The sequence below is a fragment of the Eleutherodactylus coqui genome, chromosome 6, assembly GCF_035609145.1.
Source record: "Eleutherodactylus coqui strain aEleCoq1 chromosome 6, aEleCoq1.hap1, whole genome shotgun sequence".
Taxonomy (NCBI): Eukaryota; Metazoa; Chordata; class Amphibia; order Anura; family Eleutherodactylidae; genus Eleutherodactylus; species Eleutherodactylus coqui.
The window spans coordinates 190,823,455-190,845,897 of record NC_089842.1 but is presented as its reverse complement, the minus strand read 5'-3'; the positions used below and the strand labels follow the sequence as shown (position 1 = coordinate 190,845,897).

General features: G+C 42.4%; 1 protein-coding gene across 1 annotated transcript in view; it reads left to right on the top strand.

Annotated features, from left to right (window-relative positions):
• Positions 1-22,443, top strand: part of RYR3 (ryanodine receptor 3) — a 680,585-nt gene that overhangs the window by 282,247 nt on the left and 375,895 nt on the right. Inside the window, exons 43-48 of the mRNA XM_066572425.1 lie at positions 2,838-2,973; positions 10,081-10,261; positions 11,557-11,665; positions 13,829-13,949; positions 17,005-17,174; positions 20,776-20,996. Coding sequence (XP_066428522.1) covers positions 2,838-2,973; positions 10,081-10,261; positions 11,557-11,665; positions 13,829-13,949; positions 17,005-17,174; positions 20,776-20,996 — 938 coding nt within the window. The remainder of the gene's footprint in view (positions 1-2,837; positions 2,974-10,080; positions 10,262-11,556; positions 11,666-13,828; positions 13,950-17,004; positions 17,175-20,775; positions 20,997-22,443) is intronic.

Here is a 22,443-nt window from a genome sequence, read left to right as displayed (position 1 = left end):
AGACCCAGAACACTGAGGACAGTCACAGGCAGCCCAAATAGATGTTTTTTCCCAAATGTTTTTGGAAAGGCCCACTGCCTATATTCAATAAATATATGTCTTCTGTCCCTGCCTCACCACTACTGGCCCTGGAGTATGTAAAATAACTGCAGACTGTTGCACTGTGGACTGGAATGTGATGTAACAGCCAACACAGAGCCAGGAAATAATTTTGCGCAAGCCTGCTGTAACACTTAGCTGGCTGTGTATGAATTAGGAGGACAACTACACCCAGCACAGACCCAGAACACTGAGGACAGTCACAGGCAGCCCAAATAGATGTTTTTTCCCAAATGTTTTTGGAAAGGCCCACTGCCTATATTCAATAAATATATGTCTTCTGTCCCTGCCTCACCACTACTGGCCCTGGAGTATGTAAAATAACTGCAGACTGTTGCACTGTGGACTGGAATGTGATGTAACAGCCAACACAGAGCCAGGAAATAATTTTGCGCAAGCCTGCTGTAACACTTAGCTGGCTGTGTATGAATTAGGAGGACAACTACACCCAGCACAGACCCAGAACACTGAGGACAGTCACAGGCAGCTCAAATAGATTTTTTTCCCCAAATGTTTTTGGAAAGGCCCACTGCCTATATTCAATAAATATATGTCTTCTGTCCCTGCCTCACAATATATGTCTTCTGTCCCTGCCTCACAATATATGTCTTCTGTCCCTGCCTCACCACCACTACTGGCCCTGGAGTATGTATAATTACTGCAGGGCGCAATGCTCTGCACGGCCGATATACAAAAAAAAAAAAATGTGCAACACTGCAAAAAGCAGCCTCCACACGGTTAGATGTGGCCCTAAGAAGGACTGTTGGGGTTCTTGAAGCCAAAAATACTCCTAACACTCTCCCTATAGCAGCTCCGGCACCAACAGCACTTTCCCTCCTCTATGTGAGAACAAATCTGTGGCGGGCCGCGGGAGGGGCCGATTTTTATACTCGGGTGACACCTGATCTCGCCAGCCACTCACTGCAGGGGGGGTGGTATAGGGCTTGAACGTCGCAGGGGGAAGTTGTAATGCCTTCCCTGTCTTTCTATTGGCCAGAAAAGCGCGCTAACGTCTCAGAGATGAAAGTGAAAGTAACTCGAACATCGCGTGGTACTCGTCACGAGTAACGAGCATCTCGAACACGCTAATACTCGAACGAGTATCAAGCTCGGACGAGTACATTCGCTCATCTCTAGTTCTGACCTTCTGCAATGTGGATACACACTCTTTGTCCAAATAGTTGCACACCTAGAAGGAGTTGCCATTTTGTTGCAAAACTCGGCAGGCAGTTACATCTCAGGCAGATATGTAAATGATTAGAGTTGCGGTGATTAAATGAACGGTCTTGTCACCGGAGGCCCTAAAAGTGGTTCCCCTCTTGGCCTATAGAAAGGCTCTCAGAGGCTCCTTGTGTGCAGTGGCCTCTTCTTCCGCTTGTGTAGAGCTAGTTGACCACTAGACGTCTATACAATGCAGAGAAGAGATCTCACCCAGTTACCAGTTTGAGAGGGGGCATTATTGGAACGCGAGGAGCTGGATGGTCGTATTGACAAATTGCTGCCACCAGGACCTTTCTGCCAGAGTGTTAGGAGGGGTTGGGAGCAATGGATGTGTGAGGGCACATAAGTTGACCAGACACAGGATGTTCTCGACAGACCACCAGTAGAGGGGATTGTCTAATTGTCCAACAAGCACCTGTTTTGTTGTCTGCCATCCAGAGACAAGTATCACCATCATTACAGGCCCCTGTGTCTATTGGAACCATTTCCAGGCACTTGGCTGAAGGACATTTAATCTCATGGCGCCCATTACGTGTACAACCTTTAACACCCACCTATCGTAGCCTCTGTTTGCAGTGGTATCATAAAAGATTAAACTGGACTGGAGTGGAACTGGGTTGTCTTCAGCGACAAATCCAGATTTAGTTTAGGGTGAGCACCCCAATCCATGTCACAGGAATGTCACCACAACATTGCTACACTTGTGTAGCCTGCAGTTTGCTAGATATATCACCAATAGAACATGTATGGGGCCGTCTGGGATGTCAACTTTAACAGCCTACGAGTTTGGATGGTTTAGAGGCTCAGCTACAAAAATATGAACCGATATGCTGCAGGATACTATTCGGAACCTGTATGCCTTCATGCCTGCCCGTATCGCAACATGTATAGAGGTTGATACCACAGGGTACTAGAGCCTCCATGTCTGCTTGTGTCACATTTTGTATCCAAGCTAGAGGCAGTATAACAGGGTCCTATAGCCTTCATACCCACCTGTATCACATCTTATATCCAGGCTAAAGGGCAGTACAAGAAGGGACTAGAGCCTCAATGCCCATGTATCACATCATGTATACAAGCTAGAGGTGGTACAACAGGGTACTACAACCTCCATGCCCAGCTTTTCACATCTTGTATCCAGACTAGTGTTATATACTGTATCCAGTGTAGTATCAATTGGACATGCTATTAAAATATATATATGTTTATAGACTGGATGAAGCCCCTCTATACCAAGTCAGCAAGTGTTTAGAAGCATGGAGCTGCCGGGATTGAAGTATGACACACTGTTACTGGTTTGCTGTCAGGTCTATCAGACATCTAAACATGCTTGCCTCCAAAGCCTTCACTAAGTTAAGAATCTTTCACATTGTTAAACCTGTCAGCAGCTCGCGCCGATTCCATCATCTGAACCGAGGAATGCGCTTTGGAAAGGAAACAACTAGAGAGTTTTACTGTCATTCAGCTTTGTCCTCCTGTTGGAACCTAACTTTAGAGACTTGTCTGCTTTTCCACAGGTTGTGACATACTTGGCAGGTTGTGGGCTGCAGAGTTGTCCAATGTTAATAGCCAAAGGATACCCAGACATTGGATGGAATCCCATAGAGGGCGAGCGCTACCTGTCATTCCTGCGCTTTGCAGTTTTCGTGAACTGTAAGTATAGATGTCAGGTTTTTTTATACAGTGGAGAATGCTATTAGGGGAATGCTTTAAATATACAGGAAATGTACAAAACAGTAGCAAGAACACAGTCTACAATAAAACAAAAAATAAGACCAGATTAATTTAAAAAATCCAAGTGGCCATTATTATTTTTTAATAATGGGCATATGTACATAGAGCCAGCCTAATGCTGGCTGGGGCCCTGTATTAGCATCTCATCTTCATATGGTCTACAGTCAAATAATGTGTAAATAACTGTACTGTACAGGGGCATATTTACTATTCAAAATATGACAGTTTTCTGGTATAAGTTCCGTCAGAAAACTGTCTTAAATACTTGCACTACACATTTATCGTATGTTTTTATACACTTTCAGACAGTTTTTCTGACTTGTCTGAAAAAGGGACATGGCCTAAATTGTGCTAAAAATTGCATCAACTGCGCAAAAATTGTGTTACAGTTTTTGGTATAAAGTCAACTAATAGGTGGTCTAAACTTATGCCCTTTTTACATGGATCGATTCTCGTTTAAACGAGCGCACAAGCGAATGACGTCATCGCTAGTTGTGCTCATGCGGAATGTTCAGACAGGCAGATTATCAACAGTTGTTCCCTTCCCGTTCACTTCCTGTTTAGTACTTCACATTCTATGTTAACCCTGAGCGGGGAGTGTTTAGATGTAATGAGAAGTAAGCAAGATGGCAATGATTTTTATGCTGGCTGAAACTGAGTGACAAACGAAAAGCAAACAAATAGGGCACAATAGTCTCGTGTTTAGACGTAAGGATTATTGCTCACTTCCGTTCATTTGAGCAACTTTTTAAAATTTGTTTTTCAATTTCACATCATTAGTAGAGATCAGCGAGCACCCAAATGCTCGGGTCTGCGTTATTGGAGTCGAGCTTTTCGTAAAATTCGAGAGCTCTACTCAAGTAATGAACCCCATTGGCTACAATCGGAGACTCCAGCATTTTTGTATGTGGGACACCGGGTCCCGAGCTTTTTTTTTTTGTCTCTTCGTCTCTCTCTCTGCCTCCAAAAATTTGCCATTGGCGCGCACTGTGTCGCAGCGGGGCCAAAACAGGCACGTCACAGCGGGGAGGAGCAAAAACCTGGGACGGGGTCAAACACGGCGTGATGCTCATTCGAGTAATGAGCACCATCGAGTACGCTAATACTTGAACGAGCATCAAGCTCGACAGAGTACGTTTGCTCAACTCTAATCATTAGTAATGCACAGGTCAGCAAATGCAAAAACAATATAACAAAGAAAGCAGGAAAGGGAACAGAGGGTGGGTAGGAAAGGGAGGAAAAGGGAGGCACTTCCTTGTGGGGAACATCGCCTGGTCCCAGCTTGGTAGGTAGCAACAGGCTGATATACATTAAGTTAAGGCCTGTGTCTGTACTTTAGGGTGGGTGTCCTTTCTGCTTACTCTGAACTTGTCTAGTCCAGAGTTCCCAATTTTTCTTGGACTGCCTCAATCTATTTTGCTGAAACGTGGTTAGTTCCTCATAGGAGAAATTCACAGCTAGGGTGCCTATGTGCATTAGGTAGACTTTCTATATTTAGCAAGAGTAGTGCCATTGCAGGGGTAAGCCTAGCGTTGGCTATGTGGAGTCTGGATAACAGCTGGTGAACATGATACCAAAAATTAGAGAGCATGGGGCACGACCAGAATACATGAAGGAAGGAGCCAACACCCCCACATCCCCTCAAACATTCAGGGGAAGAATTTTTTCCCGTCCGGGAAAGACGCACGGGTGTAAAGTACCACCTGTTCAATAGCTTCTCGTACTGTTCCCAGTGGGAAGCTGGGGCAGTTGATCTATCTACCCATTTTAGTGCCCTGTCCCATTCCATAGTGGGGAATATTTTGTTGAGATTTTTTTCCCAATTCAGGAATTGCATTGTTTTTTTCAGTTTGTTTGTGTCTGTGAGCAGGCGATACAGGGAGTTAGTAAGTTTTTTTTATGAGTGATTTGATTAGGTTGCAGGAGCTCCCTCAACAGCCCAGGTATGGCTGTGGAGGTTTTATGGTTGGTTCTTAGGTGGTTGCTGATTCGAATGTATTTGTATATTTCTGAGTCTGGGACCAGTCTTTTACCTGGGAAAAGGGAATGACACAGTTCCCCTGGTATATATCTTTTATTGTCATCTAATGTCCTATGTGCTACCTTTTTAGAGAGAGGTTGGGCATCAGCGAGGTCAGACTGTATGGAGGGATTGAGAGGTGGGTCCCCACTGATGCAGAAGCGCTCGGTGAATTACAAACTGTACTCTATGTCCGGATTGTAGCAGCCACTGTCCCCGAGTCACCAGCCACGGAGCAAAGTCTACAACAACCAATACCAGGAGGAGAGCCGGACAATTTTTAATGTATGAGAGGGAGGATTCTAGTCAGGGCCAAGATTTGTTTGCATCCACACAGCACCAGTGTTTAATTTGGTCTAGTAAGAAGGCATTATGGTAGTGTCGAAGGTTGGGCACCCCCATGCCACCAAGTTGTAGAGGTCTGGACATTATAGAAAATGCAATCCTTGGTTTTACCCCACGCCAGATGAAGTTATTCATCTGGCGCTGAAAGACTAAAAAGGTGGGGTCTGGGATGATTAAGGGAATGGATCGAAAATAATATAAAATTCGTGGGAGAATTAGCATTTTATAAAGCACTGTTCTACCCATCCAGCTAGGTTTAAGGGTGATCAGTTTGTCAAGTTCTTTTTGCAGCAAGGTCAGCAGTGGGGGAACGTTGGCCATGACCATGTCGTCTAGCAAGGGAGTAAGATGGATGCCTAAGTACAGGAGCGTGGAGGTGCAACACTGAAACCCATGTTTATTTATTAGGAATTTCCTAACCCTGTCTTGTATATGGATTCCCATCATCTGTGACTTGTTTGTATTTACTTTGTAATAAGATACTGAGCTGAATTGCTTAAGGGTAGAAGTCGCCTTCGTTTTGAGCAATTTTAAATGACCATCTAGTCTAGGCCTTTAGACTAGACAGTCTTAACATTGAACAGATTTATCACTGAGTGGGTGGCAGCCGAAAGAAGATATCTTTTCAAGCTTTTCAGTAGTGTTGTGCCTGTGTCAGCACACCCACAGTGGGTGGGTAGATACCGCTACTACCTATATCTTACTGATGTTCTTCTGATCTCTTTTTTGTTGTATAGTTGAAAATAATCTAATCTCTAAATTAGAGACTGAAAGTAAATCACATTATGAGAAAATTCTCTATAGCAGTGGTCTCCAAAGGCTAGATACAATCAAGGCCACCACGAACATGTCAATCGCCAAACTGAAAGACAGGAATGCATGGAGAACATTGATCTATAGAGTGACTGAAGGTCGGATGCGACTGAATGGATGATTATCATCATCCCCAAGGCTATAACTATATATACACAGAGGTGACAGTCGTACCCAGACCCTTGTACATAAGGGAGCCCACTGCAGCAGTATTATAAATGGCACAGAGTAAGTGGGGGCCCTGTTGGGATTTTGCAATGGTACTCTAAAGCTTGAAGTTATACTTCCGGATGTCTCCAACACTTGGAAAGGCACAATCCTTCAGACTGATAAACCAGGCATTGTTGAAATCCAGTTCACATGTTAACACATTTCTATTTGGCCATGTAAATTCATAACCTGCTAAATTGAGTTCACCCTCATTGTCTTTTAACTGATTCCAAATTATTAGCCCACAGTATGCAGGAAAACTCAAGGCGATGTTGGCAGGCGCAGCCACCACCTGTATTGCCTTCTGGAAACCTTGGAGAAATATCAAGGATCAACAGGACTTTGGCTGTTTTTTCTTTTGCCTTATAAACTATTGAAGTACACGGTCTCATAGATAAAATGCCACACCAAGAAAATTTTGTAGCCATATGATAGAACTTTCAGGGTATCATCAGACAAATAAGTTATGCAAATTGATGCAGTTTCAGACCAATCATGTGATCTGGGAGTGTGATAAAAGGGGAATAGCAGACCATGCGGAACTGAGGAGGAGTGGACTCAGGGGAGGAGGATCCTGGGTGCACACTGACATCAGAGTGTGCATTGGGATCAGGGTTGCTGCGTGATTACCGGCAGGGAGCTGCAGCACCCCAGCTGGTAATCACTACAGTGGTGAGCAGTCGAGAATCTGTAAGACACAATTGGATGTGAAGTGATTGCCCTTCCATAGTACTCGTGGACTATGTTCAATACCACAGGGTTAACGCTACTTCAGGACAGTATTCGAGCACTCCTTGAATCGATGCCACATAACATTAAGGACTATATTGCCCAATATTGTCACCTCACTACTTACTGATCATCCTGTTTATTGGGCTACAGGAGACTTGTAATTCTTAGAAACTAAAATCAATTATTCAAAGCTTAAAGGAGTATTCCAGCGATGGGACATTTTTTTCAATTTCACCCATCCACTGGATGAGTGAAACTGATAGATTGGTGGGGGTCCAACCGCTGGGACCCCCACCGATCCCAGAAATGGGGGACATATGTCCACCCTGTTTCACAGTTCAAGATACGCTGTCCCATTTCTGTGGTGTAGTAGGGAATGGAGTCGCTGGTTGCACATGGAGCTGCGGCTCCATTCCTTTCCATAGCCCAGCCAGATAGCAAAGTGCTGTGCTTGGCTATCTGTCTGCCCATTGAAATATATGGAGAGGTAACACCCATTCATTTCAATGGGGCAGACCGAGATAGTTGAGCACAGCACTTGGCTATCTGCCTGCTCCATTGAAAGAAATGGAGCCGCAGCTCTGCATGTGCAACCAGCGGCTCCATGCAATAGCATTATGCAAGCTGTAACATTTGACTAGAAAGTAGATCTGAGCTGGTCAGAACTGACATCACATGACCAACTGAGGAAGAAAGGCTGGGAGATTCAGACAGAAAGAAATAACTAACCAAGGTAACACTAGCTCACTTATATATACTTGGGGAATGGCTACATAATCAATGAATTTTAAACACATTTCATGGCTATCTAAACAATGTGTTCCTGCCAATTAAATATCCCACATTCACCTTTCAGACAGGCATCAGAAAGAAACACAAAAGCCCAGCTGGCCTTTAAATGACAAAATATTGAGAATAACTACTAATATTAATTTATTTAGGTAGAGAAAGGCTTGTTTGGGAACAGCAAACAAGAGGTGTTAATATATTCGCAGGTGACATTCACAAAATAATGCCATCTATTTCATCATAATGAATAGGTGCTGGAACCATTAATTATTTGTCATTTTTATTAAATAAAAAACACCCAAAACCTAATTATACATTTCACTCAATATGTACATAAAGATCAGTGAAATTACCTGTAAATTATAATGTTACGTTTGCATGGAGTCTTATTCTCTTTGCCTGCACGGAAGTAATCTATTTAATAATTAAGGCTGAAGGGCACCGGAAAGGATATGCCCTTAATCACACACTGTTCACACCAAACATAAACCGAACGTGCACGCAACAAAGGGGAAATAAGGATCTAGACTCTACACCACACCAACTAGCTAAATACTTACCATTGTACTACCATACCAAGGCAGATAAAAATATAAAATAGTACAAGTTAGTAGTATTTTGGCGTAAGCTCACAAGCAAATGTCAAGGGTCCTTGTTATCATGAGAGTCCCTAATCTAGCAAGATAACGAAACCCAGGAAAGAGAACGCTACTTATAAGCGTGGAGATCGGCCCAATAAGGACGGCCCCACACTGGAACCTAGGGACCATCTGTTTCAACCTAGATAGGAAAAGCCTGAAACACCAGACGAGGAAATAATACACACTAGATGTCTGCACACCAACAGACAGACCTACACTGAACAATACATTGTTCACACCAAGTAACTGCACACCTACAGACACTGAACAAGTCATAGTTCACACTAGATGTCTGTACACCTATAGTCACAGGGGAATCCCACCCAGAACCTCATACATACATACACCTAATTGGACATAGTTTAAACATGCACCCACACACATAAGGGGGAGAACGTCCGCCATCACCCATCTGACGGAGAAGGGACAAGGTGTCGGGCATCACCCATCTGATAACATAAAGGACATACGATGTCTGGAACCACACCTGACAGAAGGATAAGGGAGCAAAGGCCCTCAGACCATGCCAACAGGGGAATCAGGTGTTCAGACCTTCTTCAGGGATGTGGGAGACTGACTCAAACTACATCCAAAGTTCCAAACAGCATGCAAGTCTCCAAACACCAGAGTTCTGAGAGAGTATGGATAATGACCAGCATGGTGATTGGCTGGAGAAATCCACACCATCAGCCAGCGAAATCCGCCACACCTGCTGCAGTATGCTTCTGGAAGTAAATAGTACTACAGGTTACAGGAGCACAATATGACATATAAGCTACCGATCTGCCTTCTTTTGTGAAGTCTTTCAATATTCTTTGTAGACCCTTGTATCTTTTTTGGGTACACAGACCCTGAAAGTTTATAAACTTACATTGTTATATAGTTACACCCTGACTTCTCCTACTACTCTACATGCGTTACTGTCAGTTTTTATGGTTATTCTATTATATTCATCAAGCAAGAAGCATAGATCTACAGGCCTCACTCAGATTGGAGTGCTGTAGCGCATAGAATAGTGGGAGGACAGATAAGATAAGGAAAAAGAATCAGTACATAAGCACATGCTCATTATTGGGCAGTATTGCACTGTAAATTTCGCAGTATTTCCACAACATACTCTAATAGTAGACTTTTTATTCTTCATTTCTTAATGTGACTTAATGATAGCTATTATATTTGAAACTACCAGTCAAGCTACTGTAAGACAGGGTAAGAAACTGTGGGACATTATACGTGGTGTGGAGGTTTCATTCTTCATTTTACTAATGAGCTATATCACAGTACATCTGTGTCCCTTTTACATCTCTAGATCATATTCATTGTACCTGCTCTGCATATCCCCCATCCAATTATCTTCAGAAGTCTGAATGCATCATCCTTGGGGGACATAAACCAGCATTATGATATTCTAATGTTGTGTCCTCAGAGACTTTATTCAGGTAACCAAGGGCTGTCTTTGTCTTCCTTGTTTTCCAGGTGAGAGTGTTGAAGAAAACGCCAGTGTGGTGGTGAAGCTTCTTATCCGACGTCCTGAGTGTTTTGGACCTTCCTTGAGAGGAGAGGGTGGAAATGGTTTGTTGGCGGCAATGCAGGAGGCTATTAACATTTCTGAAAACCCGGCTCTCGACCTTCCTTCTCAGGGGTATCAGAGGGAAGTGTAAGTATACAGTAAATCTATTTTCCAAAATACAGCATTTAGGAGTAGCTACTGTGTCTTCAAATCATCTTGTAAATATTCAAGATATTAATTGGAGAAAGTGGAGACAAAATGTCTTCACCTCTATATGGGGAGACTCCGAAACTAAAAGGTGGCAATAAAGCGCTTCAATGTGTAGTAAGCCACAAGGCTGAACAGCGGTGAAGAGAGACAAAATCTTACCTAACTAGGCTGTGCTTCGGAAGGCAGAACTCTCTCTGCTGTTTGTAGTATGGAGGTGGAGCAGTCGAGTGGATCCCAGTTTCCAAATGCGGTCCTGTTTAGTATGTAGGAATCTGAAGAAAAATTACCTGATAATGGTACTTGTCTTTAAAAGTAGAAGAATGTATCCAGAGCAAGCCATACTGAAGGTGAATCACACTATTGGACAGAACGATATCAACAGCTCCAACATTTTCAACCCAGTGACCAGGTGATTCACATGTTTTTAAAATATGTTTTCATATTGCTTTTATGTGTTTTTATCTTCTTGCATGAACTGAAAACTGGATGTTTGCCGCAGTGTACAATGACCTTAGGCCTGTCTGGAAACTCTTTTTTTTCTTGGGGCCGCTTTAAATAGTGCAATTGCTCCTTTATGTGCAATATACCTGATGAAGTGTCCAGTTTAGACATGAAACACCTGGTGTTCTCTCCAATAAAACAATTTACCTTTAGTATAGGTTGCTTTCGATGTATCCTTTGCTTTTGAGGTCCAGTGCCGCCATCACATAATTTTTCTTCAGCTAACTTCACCTCTATATGAGCCACTGAGATAATACAATATTCTTTAAAAGGGGATTCTGTCATCAGATTCACGCGGACGGCTTGAGTCTAAGACAGAAATGTCTGTTGCCTCCGTGAGAGTTTTATTCTGAAATGCTGCAGTGTTTCTGAATGCATACACTTTGAAGTCTCCCTGGGCTTTGAGTCACAGGGGTGGGCCGTGTCAGCCTCTCCCTGCCCACTGCATGATGACTGACCGCTCTGTACCTAAACATAAAGTGGGGTGAGCTGTCACTCTGCAAGATGTGGGCGGGGAAAGGCCGGTCCGGCCCACCCCTGTAATTCGGAGCTCTGTTTCGAGTCAAACTTCAAAGTATGTCGTTTCAGAATAAAACACTTATAGGGGCAACAGACATCTCGGTTTTGGGTTTATGCTGCCTGTAGTTCAGGCAGAATCCCTTTAAATATGGTAACTTAATTTCTATTATGATTGTTCACAAATAGTAATTATGCTTTGTGTATTAATTTAGGGTCGAAGAAGATGAAGAAGAAGAAGAGATTGTACACATGGGAAATGCTATAATGTCCTTTTATTCAGCCCTTATTGACCTTCTAGGACGCTGCGCTCCAGAAACACATGTATGTGACAGAAATACACACTATGTAGAAGCAAAGTACAAGCATGCAAATACTGCAGTGTGTTTGTAACCCAGCATGAATGTAGCGCAGTAAATTTAGATTTTATATTATGCCAGTTTATGAGATGGATGCAAAGAGGAGGATGCAAGTTGCTTTACAAGTGCATTTCTATTTTAGACAGCCCTTCTCTTATGTTTTATCTTTCACTGATCTGAGTCACAGCCTGCTTTATATTCTAGGTTAATATTCGCAGTACATTCACAATTCTGCAGGTTGCTGTTGGAAACATTCAACCAGTTGGTCACCAGAAACACCATTAATGGGGTTCTCCAGTTTAGAAAATTCATCCATATTAGCGAGTTCTGAAGTAACAAAGGGGGGTCCTGTGCCAAAGACCTTCATCTGTTTGTCAGGATGGAGAGCTGTGATGAAGAGCACCACGTGCTCTGGAGGACCTGTCCCTTTCTAACAAGTGCAGATTTTCCAAAGTAGAGAATCCCTTTAAAAGCTCTGCCAAGTGCCAATAATTCACTGGGATAGTGTTTCTCACATCTTCATCATGCTACACTTCCTGGAATGAAATTCACCAGAACTAGCACTATGAATACACTGAGTAAGCGGGTAATGTTGAAGATTTCAGCTCTGAAGTATGCAAAATTGTGAATATAGCTCTAGACTGTGAGATAACTATAGTTTGGCCAGCTTCACACAGACGTATTTGCGCTTGCAAAACTTGCGCATGCAATACGCAGTGGATAGAACCCATTGACTTCAATGAGTTTGTTCACGTGTGTATTTTGTGTGCTTATTTTGGCCGCACATTATAAAATAGAACATGCTGTATTTTCCTGTGTATCTGCTCAACAAAGGCCCCCATAAAGGTCAATGAGGGGGGTGCACAAATGCACACGCAACACACAAGAAGATGATGAAACACTGTGTAATTGCACTAGAAAAAGAATACACCTGGAACTAATTAGCTGTACGCAAATGAACATGTCATGCAGACGCAAAAATTACAGGAAAATATGCTGATGCACGTGCATACAAGCATAGTTCAGTGCAAAAAAACCACAGCACTCAGGCGCGCGCAATTGTGCTTATGTTTGTGTGAAGCCTGCCTTAAAGATCAGGGACAAGATCTGTTCTTTAAGGCTGCTATTACACAGCAGTGCTTTATTCCATCTCCCTTATCTCCCCTGCAAAACACAGGCAAAGAAAAAGTGATTAAAGCCAGTACCTGGAACCATCATAGTGACTGAATTACCATGTCCAGGTGCTGGTGACCATCAGCTTAGCTCCTCCTGCGTTTTGCAGGGAAGAAACGCTCATATAAGGGCTCCCGCACTTGCATTTTTCTCGCACGTTTTTGCTTGTTTTTTTTAACGCGAAGGTCATTAGGACTTTCTAATGTTAAAAACGCATTGCACAAAAATTGCAAATGGGCGACAGAAACGCAATTGTGCAGGAGCTCTAATAGTAGTGTTTCTGCCCTGCAAAATACAGAGGGAGAAACACTGATTGCAGCTGCCACCTGAATTCTTCATATTCACTAAACTTCGATGTCCAGGTGACAACTGCAATCAGCATAGTTGCTCCTGTGTTTGTAGGGGAGAGATGCTACTACTGCACATGCCCTTGCAGCAGGGGCGTAACTATAGAGGATGCAGGGGATGCGGTTGCACCCGGGCCCAGGAGCCTTAGGGGACCCATAAGACCCCTCTTCTCCATATAGGGAGCCCAGTTCTATGAATAAAGCATTATAGTTGGGGACCCTGTTACAGGTTTTGCATTGGGGCCCAGAAGCTTCAAATTACGCCTCTGCCTTGCAAGTTCAGCCCAGCAATTGTTGGAAAACGTAAGTACTAGCAGCAACCGCTAGCTCTTGTGTTGTAGCAACCTTAAAAGTAAACTCTTAAATAGACCCAGGTAGACATTAGGAATGGGAATCATCTTTTAGCTTTAGCTGGTACTTTGAATTGCTAGAAATATAAGCAGGGACATAAACAGCCTTTCTATGTAGCATGCAGACACAATACACTTTGCAGTAACATAAGCAGCAATTATTGTTTCATTTAATGGATGCTTAATTATAAACTATGTGTGTAATGAAACCACCTGTGAGCCCGGATGTTAAATGCTGCATTCCTGTTGTGTCTCTAGTTGATCCAAGCTGGTAAAGGTGAAGCTATACGAATCCGCTCCATTCTCAGATCACTGGTGCCCACAGAAGATCTGGTCGGGATTATTAGCATCCCATTGAAACTGCCTGCTTTTAACAAAGGTAAAATCTCAGAGGACCTAATGTAATTCTATCAGTCACTTGTATCAACAGGCCAAATAATTCTCAAGTCCATTTTGATTTAGGCTTCGCTCTCAAGAACAGACGAATAGCCAGTGTCAATGGTGTATATTTAGTGCTAAAACGGATGGGATCCAGCTCCTTACAAGCCAATTATGTGGCCTTGTCATTGAAGCATTATATAGAAGTAAAGGAACTGAAGTTTTATGTATCTTTTTGTTTTGTGGCCTGTGATAAATCACTGAGCTACACCTGTCTGATGACCAATCTAAAGATGCCACTGCAGTAGGCTGCTGCCATTCTTAAACATATGCATTTTTCAAGAGAATTAGGTATTGAAAATGGACTCTTTGCCATATTGCTTTCCCACTGAAAATGGATTAGAGGCTTTATTTTATTTTATACATAGCATTTAAAGAAAGTCTGTCACCTATATTTATAATTTTCTATTTTTATCTTCCTCAGTACCTTCTGTCCCCAAAAATTCAACTTTCTGCACTTCCGAAATGGCATGCTAATTATATCAAACCGTCCAATGGGTGGCTCCACTGCTGAACTCATCCGAGCTCTCTACTCCATGCAACCACACTCTTCCTGCTGATGATTGACATCTCCAGCTCAGGCTGGGGGCTGTGCATTTTAGCAAGACCACACTGGTTCCACACTTCTGGCTTTGGTGCATGTGCATGACATCATTGAAGCATGTCATTGTGCAGGTGCTGAAGCCGGAAGTGCAGGTTGAATGTACAGCGTGGGAAGCACGGAAAGGCAAATTTTTAAGGATTGCACGCACTGAGGAAGAGGAAAAAGGTTTAGCTACTTTCATCTGTTGTTGGCACATCATATGTTAGGATTACTTTTATATAGTAAATGCAAGCGACAGGCATCTTTAAAGAAGGTTTGTAATGTATTAATTGCATTTTAGGATCCTATAATTCGATTTCCTCATTTAAGACACACAACTCCTGTGCAGTCATCATTTCCCTCCTGTCTACCATCAAGACAGGAGCTGCTGTTCTCACTCTTTCCTTCCAACTTTTTGCTCTGTCTCCTACCGGATTAGGGTTTACCTTTTTGTTAGAAGCTTTCTCCACATATCGTGGGGTTGCTGGTTTTCTGTGGATATTGTTCCCAGTTTGTCATTTCTATCCCAAAACTCCCCTTTTTTAGGGGTTTAATCAATTTTTGGGTTATTTGGGACGCGTTATCTTCTATTTTAGTGTCCCTTTTAATCTGGTTAGGTTTATCTAGAGGAGCGAATTCCTCCTTTTCTCATCTAGGAGGACTTAACTACTTAGGGAAGTTCAGGGTTTCATATTCATTGCCTGATAACAGCATTATTTTCAGTGTATGGCACCTTTGTATCATAGATTAGAGAAACGTTATAACTACCAAGGACAATTTCGTGTCTGATGACACCATCATAGATTACGGCTCCTGATGAGTCTGTGTATGACAGAAACGCGTTGAACTAGTACGAACCATTTCTGCATTAATAATTCTCTCAGAAGGTTTTTCTGAATCTCGTCCTGAATGGTTATTGAAGCTATATTCTGCATGAGAACGCATCAGTACCTTAATAGTGGTTCTCTGGTTATTTCTAGCAGAATTTGATTCTTCATTGATTGATAACCTGTGGTTGATAATCTATCAGCCACTTGTGTATTTTTTCTCGGGGGGCATCAGCAGAAGCTTTGCTTGTGGTTTGTCCATTCTAAACGAAACTATATACAGTTCTTTTTTCATCACGGACAAGGACCTATCATAGGCTGCTGCTGGTGTCCTACTGTTTCAGCATCTTTAGCCCGGTGCTATTATCCAGATAGGGCAGTTACCTGGTCAAGAACCAGATTTTATCTCTTATTTAAGAGGGTTTGTGTACTAAGAAGACATAGGCCTGGTGGCCTCTTGTCATTTCACCTCTAATAATTCTGATCCTTGTTGATGAGACACAATAGGAGCCCGAATGTACGTCACCATTGGAGGTGTTCCGTAAACCACTTACCTTGATGGAACGATCATCCTCCTTTCATCTTTTTGTGAAGGACGCATCCTAATATGGTCCTCTAATCTTTGGGTGACATCCATCCCCAATGGTGACTGAAAAAGAGTGCATTAGAGTGTCTCACGTTGCAGGATACTTCTGCATTGTAATAGAGGTGTCAATTGCATATATTTTCTCTGGTCCTTTTCCAGGGTTTAAAATTCTTGCTCTGTGTTTGTTAGTTCCAGTTTGTCTGTTTTTTGTGAGGCCCAATCATTTTATATTTATTGATTAATAAAAGTTATATTTTAAGGGATATACCCAGTGAACATTTTAGGATCCTCATGTGGCGCAGAGTGGTAAGGCAGCAGAAGTGCAGTCCTAAGCTCTCGCTCATGACCTGAAGGTTGTAAGTTCAATCCCCTTGTGATTCAGGTAGCCGGCCCAAGGTTGACTCAGCCTTCCATCCTTTCCGAGGATGGAAATGAGTGCCCAGCTTAGTGGGGGGTAATAAATAAGTTACCTGAAAGTGCTGCGAAATATGGTGGTGCTATACAAATAACAGAAATTTCTGCAACTGTTCCATACATTTCATAAAGGTTATATATAAATCACACGTATGGAATAGATTTTCAGAACAATACTAAACGATAGTTTGTCATTATATAGGGAATAACTTTCTAATAGGTGCTGGTCCAACCATTGGGACCCCCACTTAAACTGAGAACTGTGATGCCGAAGGTCCTCATATGAATGGAACGGTGACTTCTACTCTTTTTGGTGGGAGTGCCGGTGATTACTGAGCACTTGAACTTGGCAATCTCCAGCTTTACCATTGAAATTAATGGAGTGGCAGCGCAAATGTGCTACTGCTTAATTCGACCTCCATTTTCTGGACTGATAGGAGTCCCAGAGAGATCATACCCCCATCTACCAGAAAGCTATCCCCTATGTTGGCAGAACCGCTTTAAGTGTGCATGCATCTATTTGTTTGCTTGTGTGAAATAGTAGTACAAAGTAGCAGTCTGAGAGTTTATATTTCCCTTTTTTCAGATGGCACAGTGTTTGAACCTGACATGGCAGCCAGTTTCTGCCCTGATCACAAGGCTCCCATGGTGCTTTTCCTGGACCGTGTCTATGGTATTAAGGACCAAAGTTTCCTCCTCCATTTGCTGGAGGTGGCCTTCTTACCTGATCTTAGAGCATCAGCATCTCTTGACACAGTAAGCTGAGTTTACCTTACAATGTGTTCCAGCATATATTTTGAGCAGAGCAACTTCTTCATTCTTCCTACAGTCTGTTACCCAGCACTATCATTGGGAGATCAGCATCATATATTCCACTTTACAGAACATAGAGGAAAACTGAATTCTACTTATACATGTGTCAGTAGAGGGAGCTAGAATATGCTTTATACATTCCTCTAATAGAGAGAATCATTAGAAAGTATTGTGTATATGTAGATAAACATTCAATATTAGTTATTACAGTGAAGCGTCATCATTGCCCAAAGGTTTCATCTGCGGCCAAGAACATAATGTTAGAGTTTAACAATTTATAAAACTTTATATACATTTCTGTGAAGTCATAAATTGAAAGTGTATCATGTGTCATACTCGTATTCATCATTTCCCCTTCTTTCATTAATTTAATGCCGCACTTTTATACCTTGCTTGATTTGATAGGTGACATATATACATATATATATATATATATATATATATATATATACACACACACACACACATACATACATACATACATACATACACAGAGAGAAAGAGATCTTATTCTTGTGCTGAACAGTATTTTGGAGACATTGTTTTTCTATGTATTTTTAAAGAGCTTGTCTGGGATGAGGAAAAGCATCTACATTTATCCATGGTTCGCATCTAGTATTGCAGCACAGCGCTGTTTTATTCAATGGAGAAGTAATGAAATTCTACTTGCTGGAAAAAACATTCCCTTCTCCCACAACAGCAGACAAAAGAGAAGGAACAACCCACTAGGGAGAGAAAAACCCGATTGCCAGAATAGCTACGGGCAATGGTTTCCTGATCCCTTAATCCCTGATCCCTTGTTAGAGCTTGGTTTTGTGAGCTCTTAAAATATTTTTTCACTTTTTTTTGGTGTAGGGGTTCATGGGCTGCATGGGACCAGAGGCTATTGTAGCCTCAGGAATCTCAGCCAGAGTTGCCACAGACTGTCTCTTTTGGTGGCATCTGAGATGTTCCTGAGGTTCTGGCCCTTTCAATCTCTGCCGAGGATTAGGCTGCAGCCCAATCCAAGTGTTCTCTATGGGCAGCACAACAGGGTGGCATGAGCAGCAACTAGGTCAGAGTTTTTGCATCACACCTTGGATGTGCTGGGGCATTGGAATGGTAACTTGCTTCTCCCAGGTCCTGTAAAATCCTGAGTTCTTATGTCTAGAGCAGACCTGGGCAAAGCACGGCCCGTGGGCCACATCCGGCCCGCTGAATAGCTCGGACCGGCCCGCAAAGAGTGTCCTGGTGACTCACCAATGAGTCCGGTGTCAGCAACGGGAAGCAGCGAAACTATGCACTCCGAAGCCTTGTCCATTTTGTTCACTTCTGTGCTGTGCTAATAGTTATTCAGGCCTTACTTATTCAAGCACCTCTACCAATGACGTAGGCTTGAATAACTTTATTAAACAGCACATAAGTTAACAAAATGGACAAGGCTTCGGAGTTTGTAGTTTCACTGCTTCCCGATGCTGAGTAAGTGATGCCACTGTAACTTCTGAGTGCCAGGATGCTCGTTGCGGACCTTGGGGAGTGCCAGGACAATCGTTCCACGCTCGTCATTGGTAAGTGTCAGGACTTTTCCCTTTGCATTGTAATTAGAATAATAATACTAATAATATTCACTTTTTAATCTCTCTTCTTGGGGCAGCTCTCTGTGCCCTCTCCTAGGAGCATACTACTGTGTATTAAAAAAAATCTATTTTCCGAGGTTAGCTGTTAACCCTTAAATATGGCGGCTAACATTAAAAAAAGAAAAATTGATGCAGAATGCCGAGTTTTTAACAAAGAATGGACTTCTAAATATTTATTTACTGAAACCAAAGGTAAAGCTGTGTGTTTAGTTTGTGGAGAGCAGATAGCTGTATTTAAAGATTACAATTTGCATCGCCATTATGAGACTAAACACGGAGAGAAATACAAGAATGGCGGCCGTATTCTGGCCGCAAATCGGGCGGCTGGAATACGGCCCCATTAAGGCAATGTGCATGGAGCCTTCGTATGTTGGTCTGGCCCTCTAAAACCATTCCAATTTCTCATGTGGCCCCATGGGAAAATTAATTGCCCACCCCTGGTCTAGAGGAACCAGATGTGACATCAGCTCATGGCACTGTCCTCCTACCGGCATCAGAGGCATTACATTCAAGGAAATCCTAGGAGGTGACTTAAATGGTATTTAAAACCATTGTGTGCAGCTAGATGTTTACTTTTCTAGCTAGTCCAGTTTGATGAACATCTAAAACAAAATCAGCATCTGTAATCCCTGCCCACCCTGTGTAAGGGATGCATACGGGCTTCCACTATAAGATATATGGCAGAACATAGCAGTTGAACAGATGACTTTATTTTCTTTAACAGTGGCTTGAAATCTTGATCATTATAAACACTCAGTGGCACAATATACTGGATGGTTTCTGGTCACACTAGGTTGTACAAAACACTTGAATGTTGCAGAACTTAACACTTTACTCAGGCCGAGGGGCAGTGCAATACTCCTGAGGTGCTCTGAAGGTCACATCACACTCTAAAGGCCCATTTACACACAGATGCTTTTTTGTGATAATAATGTTGGCCAATTAGGTAGCAGAGTTTTAGGCATTGTCCATTAAGAGTCCTCTTCAGGGTACCAAGAAATGGAGAAAAATCCGAATCTGTGTGCTCAATTTAGTACGAGGGACAATACATTGAAAATTAGCAGGAATTCTATTGCATGATAAATCAGACAGGCTATCTAGTTTGTTTTTTGTTATTGGAGATTTCTCCACCGGGTAGTCTTGGGGCTTATTCCATCAGGGCTGTGGCCACACCTTGGGCTGAGTGTATAGAGGCTAACATTGATGAAATCTGCAAAGGTGCGCTTTGGTCTTCTCGCTCAACGTTTTTCAAACACCATAGATTTGATATTTCTGAAGCGAACATTTCCTAACACACAAGCTGACACATTGGCTCCAAGGTTCTCCAAGGTGTTGTTCCGCCCTGATTTTTCCTTCTAGTATATCTTTTGCGATAGTGTTGTGGGAGGGGGCGAAAATAACAATGACAACTCACTGGTAATTCGATCTTCTCAATCCCATGATGGCACCATCTTTTTCCATTCTGTTGGTGCCTTTGCAGAAAAATAGAAATATTAAAGCGAGAAGTTGCCTATTTTTTCAACTAGGGGAGGAATCCCTCTCTCTTAGTGCTGTCACGAGAAACTCAAATTACGGGTGAGTTGTAATGATCATTGTCTATTGGACAACACTGATAACAGATTTTCAAGTGAGTGAAACCCGATCTTTTATTGTTTTTGTTAAGAGAAAAGTCCTGCTGTGAATGTAGGCTATAACTTGCAGAACTGCTAGAGTCCTCTTGCCCCAAATCTCTCCTGTTTCTTTGCTAAAACCTGACTTTTTTTATTCCACTAGTTTCCGCAACAATGCATATCCGTATGTGGAGTTTTCTGTTTTAGTGTACTTGTTGGTTATTTCCCCATTGCCCTTAGTCTACATTATCTATGTTGCAGTGATTTAACTGTATGTACTAATGCATTCTCTCAAACAAGTTGTCTTCTTTTTTCCAGGCTTCCTTGAGTGTCACAGAGATGGCTCTTGCCTTGAATAGATATATTTGCTCCGCAGTTCTCCCATTGCTCACTCGCTGTGCTCCTCTATTTTCGGGCACTGAGCACTATGCAGCATTAATTGATTCCACCCTGCATACAATATACAGACTGTCCAAGGGGCGCTCTCTAACCAAAGCTCAGAGAGACACAATTGAAGAATGTCTGCTTTCCATATGCCAGTAAGACTTTATTTTATTACTGTGATGCTAGATTCAGATCACATGTAAGCCACGCAGGAGAAGACTGTGTAAAGGCCCTTTTACATGGGACGATTACACTGTGCAACAATTTTTTTTTTAATTTTCACAACAGAAAATAATTGATATGTTTCTGTAAAATTACAACCTGCTGATTCCACTGGTAACATTGAATACTAGCTGCACGTCTCTTGTTCAAGTTACGAACCATTTCCTTTATTTAGGATGATAACAGTTTGGACGTGCCGTAATATTACTATTCAAATGTTTTTGGTGGAAAATGACGCTTGGCTCTGGACTTCCTGCTGTAAGAAACATTATTTTCCCACTGTAAGAACCAGCAAAAGCCACGCATCATATTAGGATTGTACTTCCCTTTGTAACGGTTTTCAATGACTGACATGTCTTGTGGGCGTAATATGCAGTGAATAGAACTCATTCATTTCAATGGGTTTGTTCACATGACTGTATTTTTTCACACAATGTACAATCATGTGAAAAAATACGCAGCATGACCTTGTTGGGGTGTATTACACACTGCAATAAGCCATTGAAGTTAATGGACAGGCACAAATATGCAGTGAGTATGCAGGAAACCTGCTTATTTGCACACCATTTCAATGAGCCTGTCTACATTCTTTTTTGTATGCGCAAATATGCAGTGTATTTGTGTACTTAAAAACAAACACGCCAGAGCAGGCGAAAAATATGGGTGCAAGTGATTTTTGGTTGTGCAAATACGATGTGTTTACGTCCACAGGAATGAGCCCCAATAGTGACCCCTATAGAAGCCCCAGTAGTATTAGTGACCCCCACAGTGACCTCAGTAGTAATAGTGTTCCCTACAGTGGCATCAGTAGTAATAGTGACCCCCACAGTGACCTCAGTAGTAATAGTGACCCCCATAGTAACCACAGTAGTAATAGTGTTCCCCACAGTGGCATCAGTAGTAATAGTGACCCCACAGGGCCCCAGTAGTAATAGTGACCCCATAGTGGCCCAGTAGTAACAGTGTCCCTTATATTGGCCTGAGTAGTAATAGTAACCACCATAGTCGTCCCAGGGATACTGCACAGCCAGAAGCCAATAGCAACCCTCCCATTGGATCAGGAATAGGTAATCTGGTGTCATGCATAGGTATTATTGCAGAAGGTAGATCTGGATACAGAATTTAATCTTTCTGTTTTCTGGAGAAACCTTTGGTATTTGTCAGTATGGTGGTCTCTTTGTTCTCACCGTACCATCGGAATGGTGAATGGCATTGTACTCTTGCCTTTCAGCCACTGTGTGTGATGAGTATTACATGACACAGATGATGTGCGGTGCCACTTCTTATCTTGGTCACCAAGCTTTATTCTGAAATACTTGTGATAGGCCCACTTTACCAAGGATGTTATTTTCCTCCGCTGTATCTTTGTTTTGAACTGTC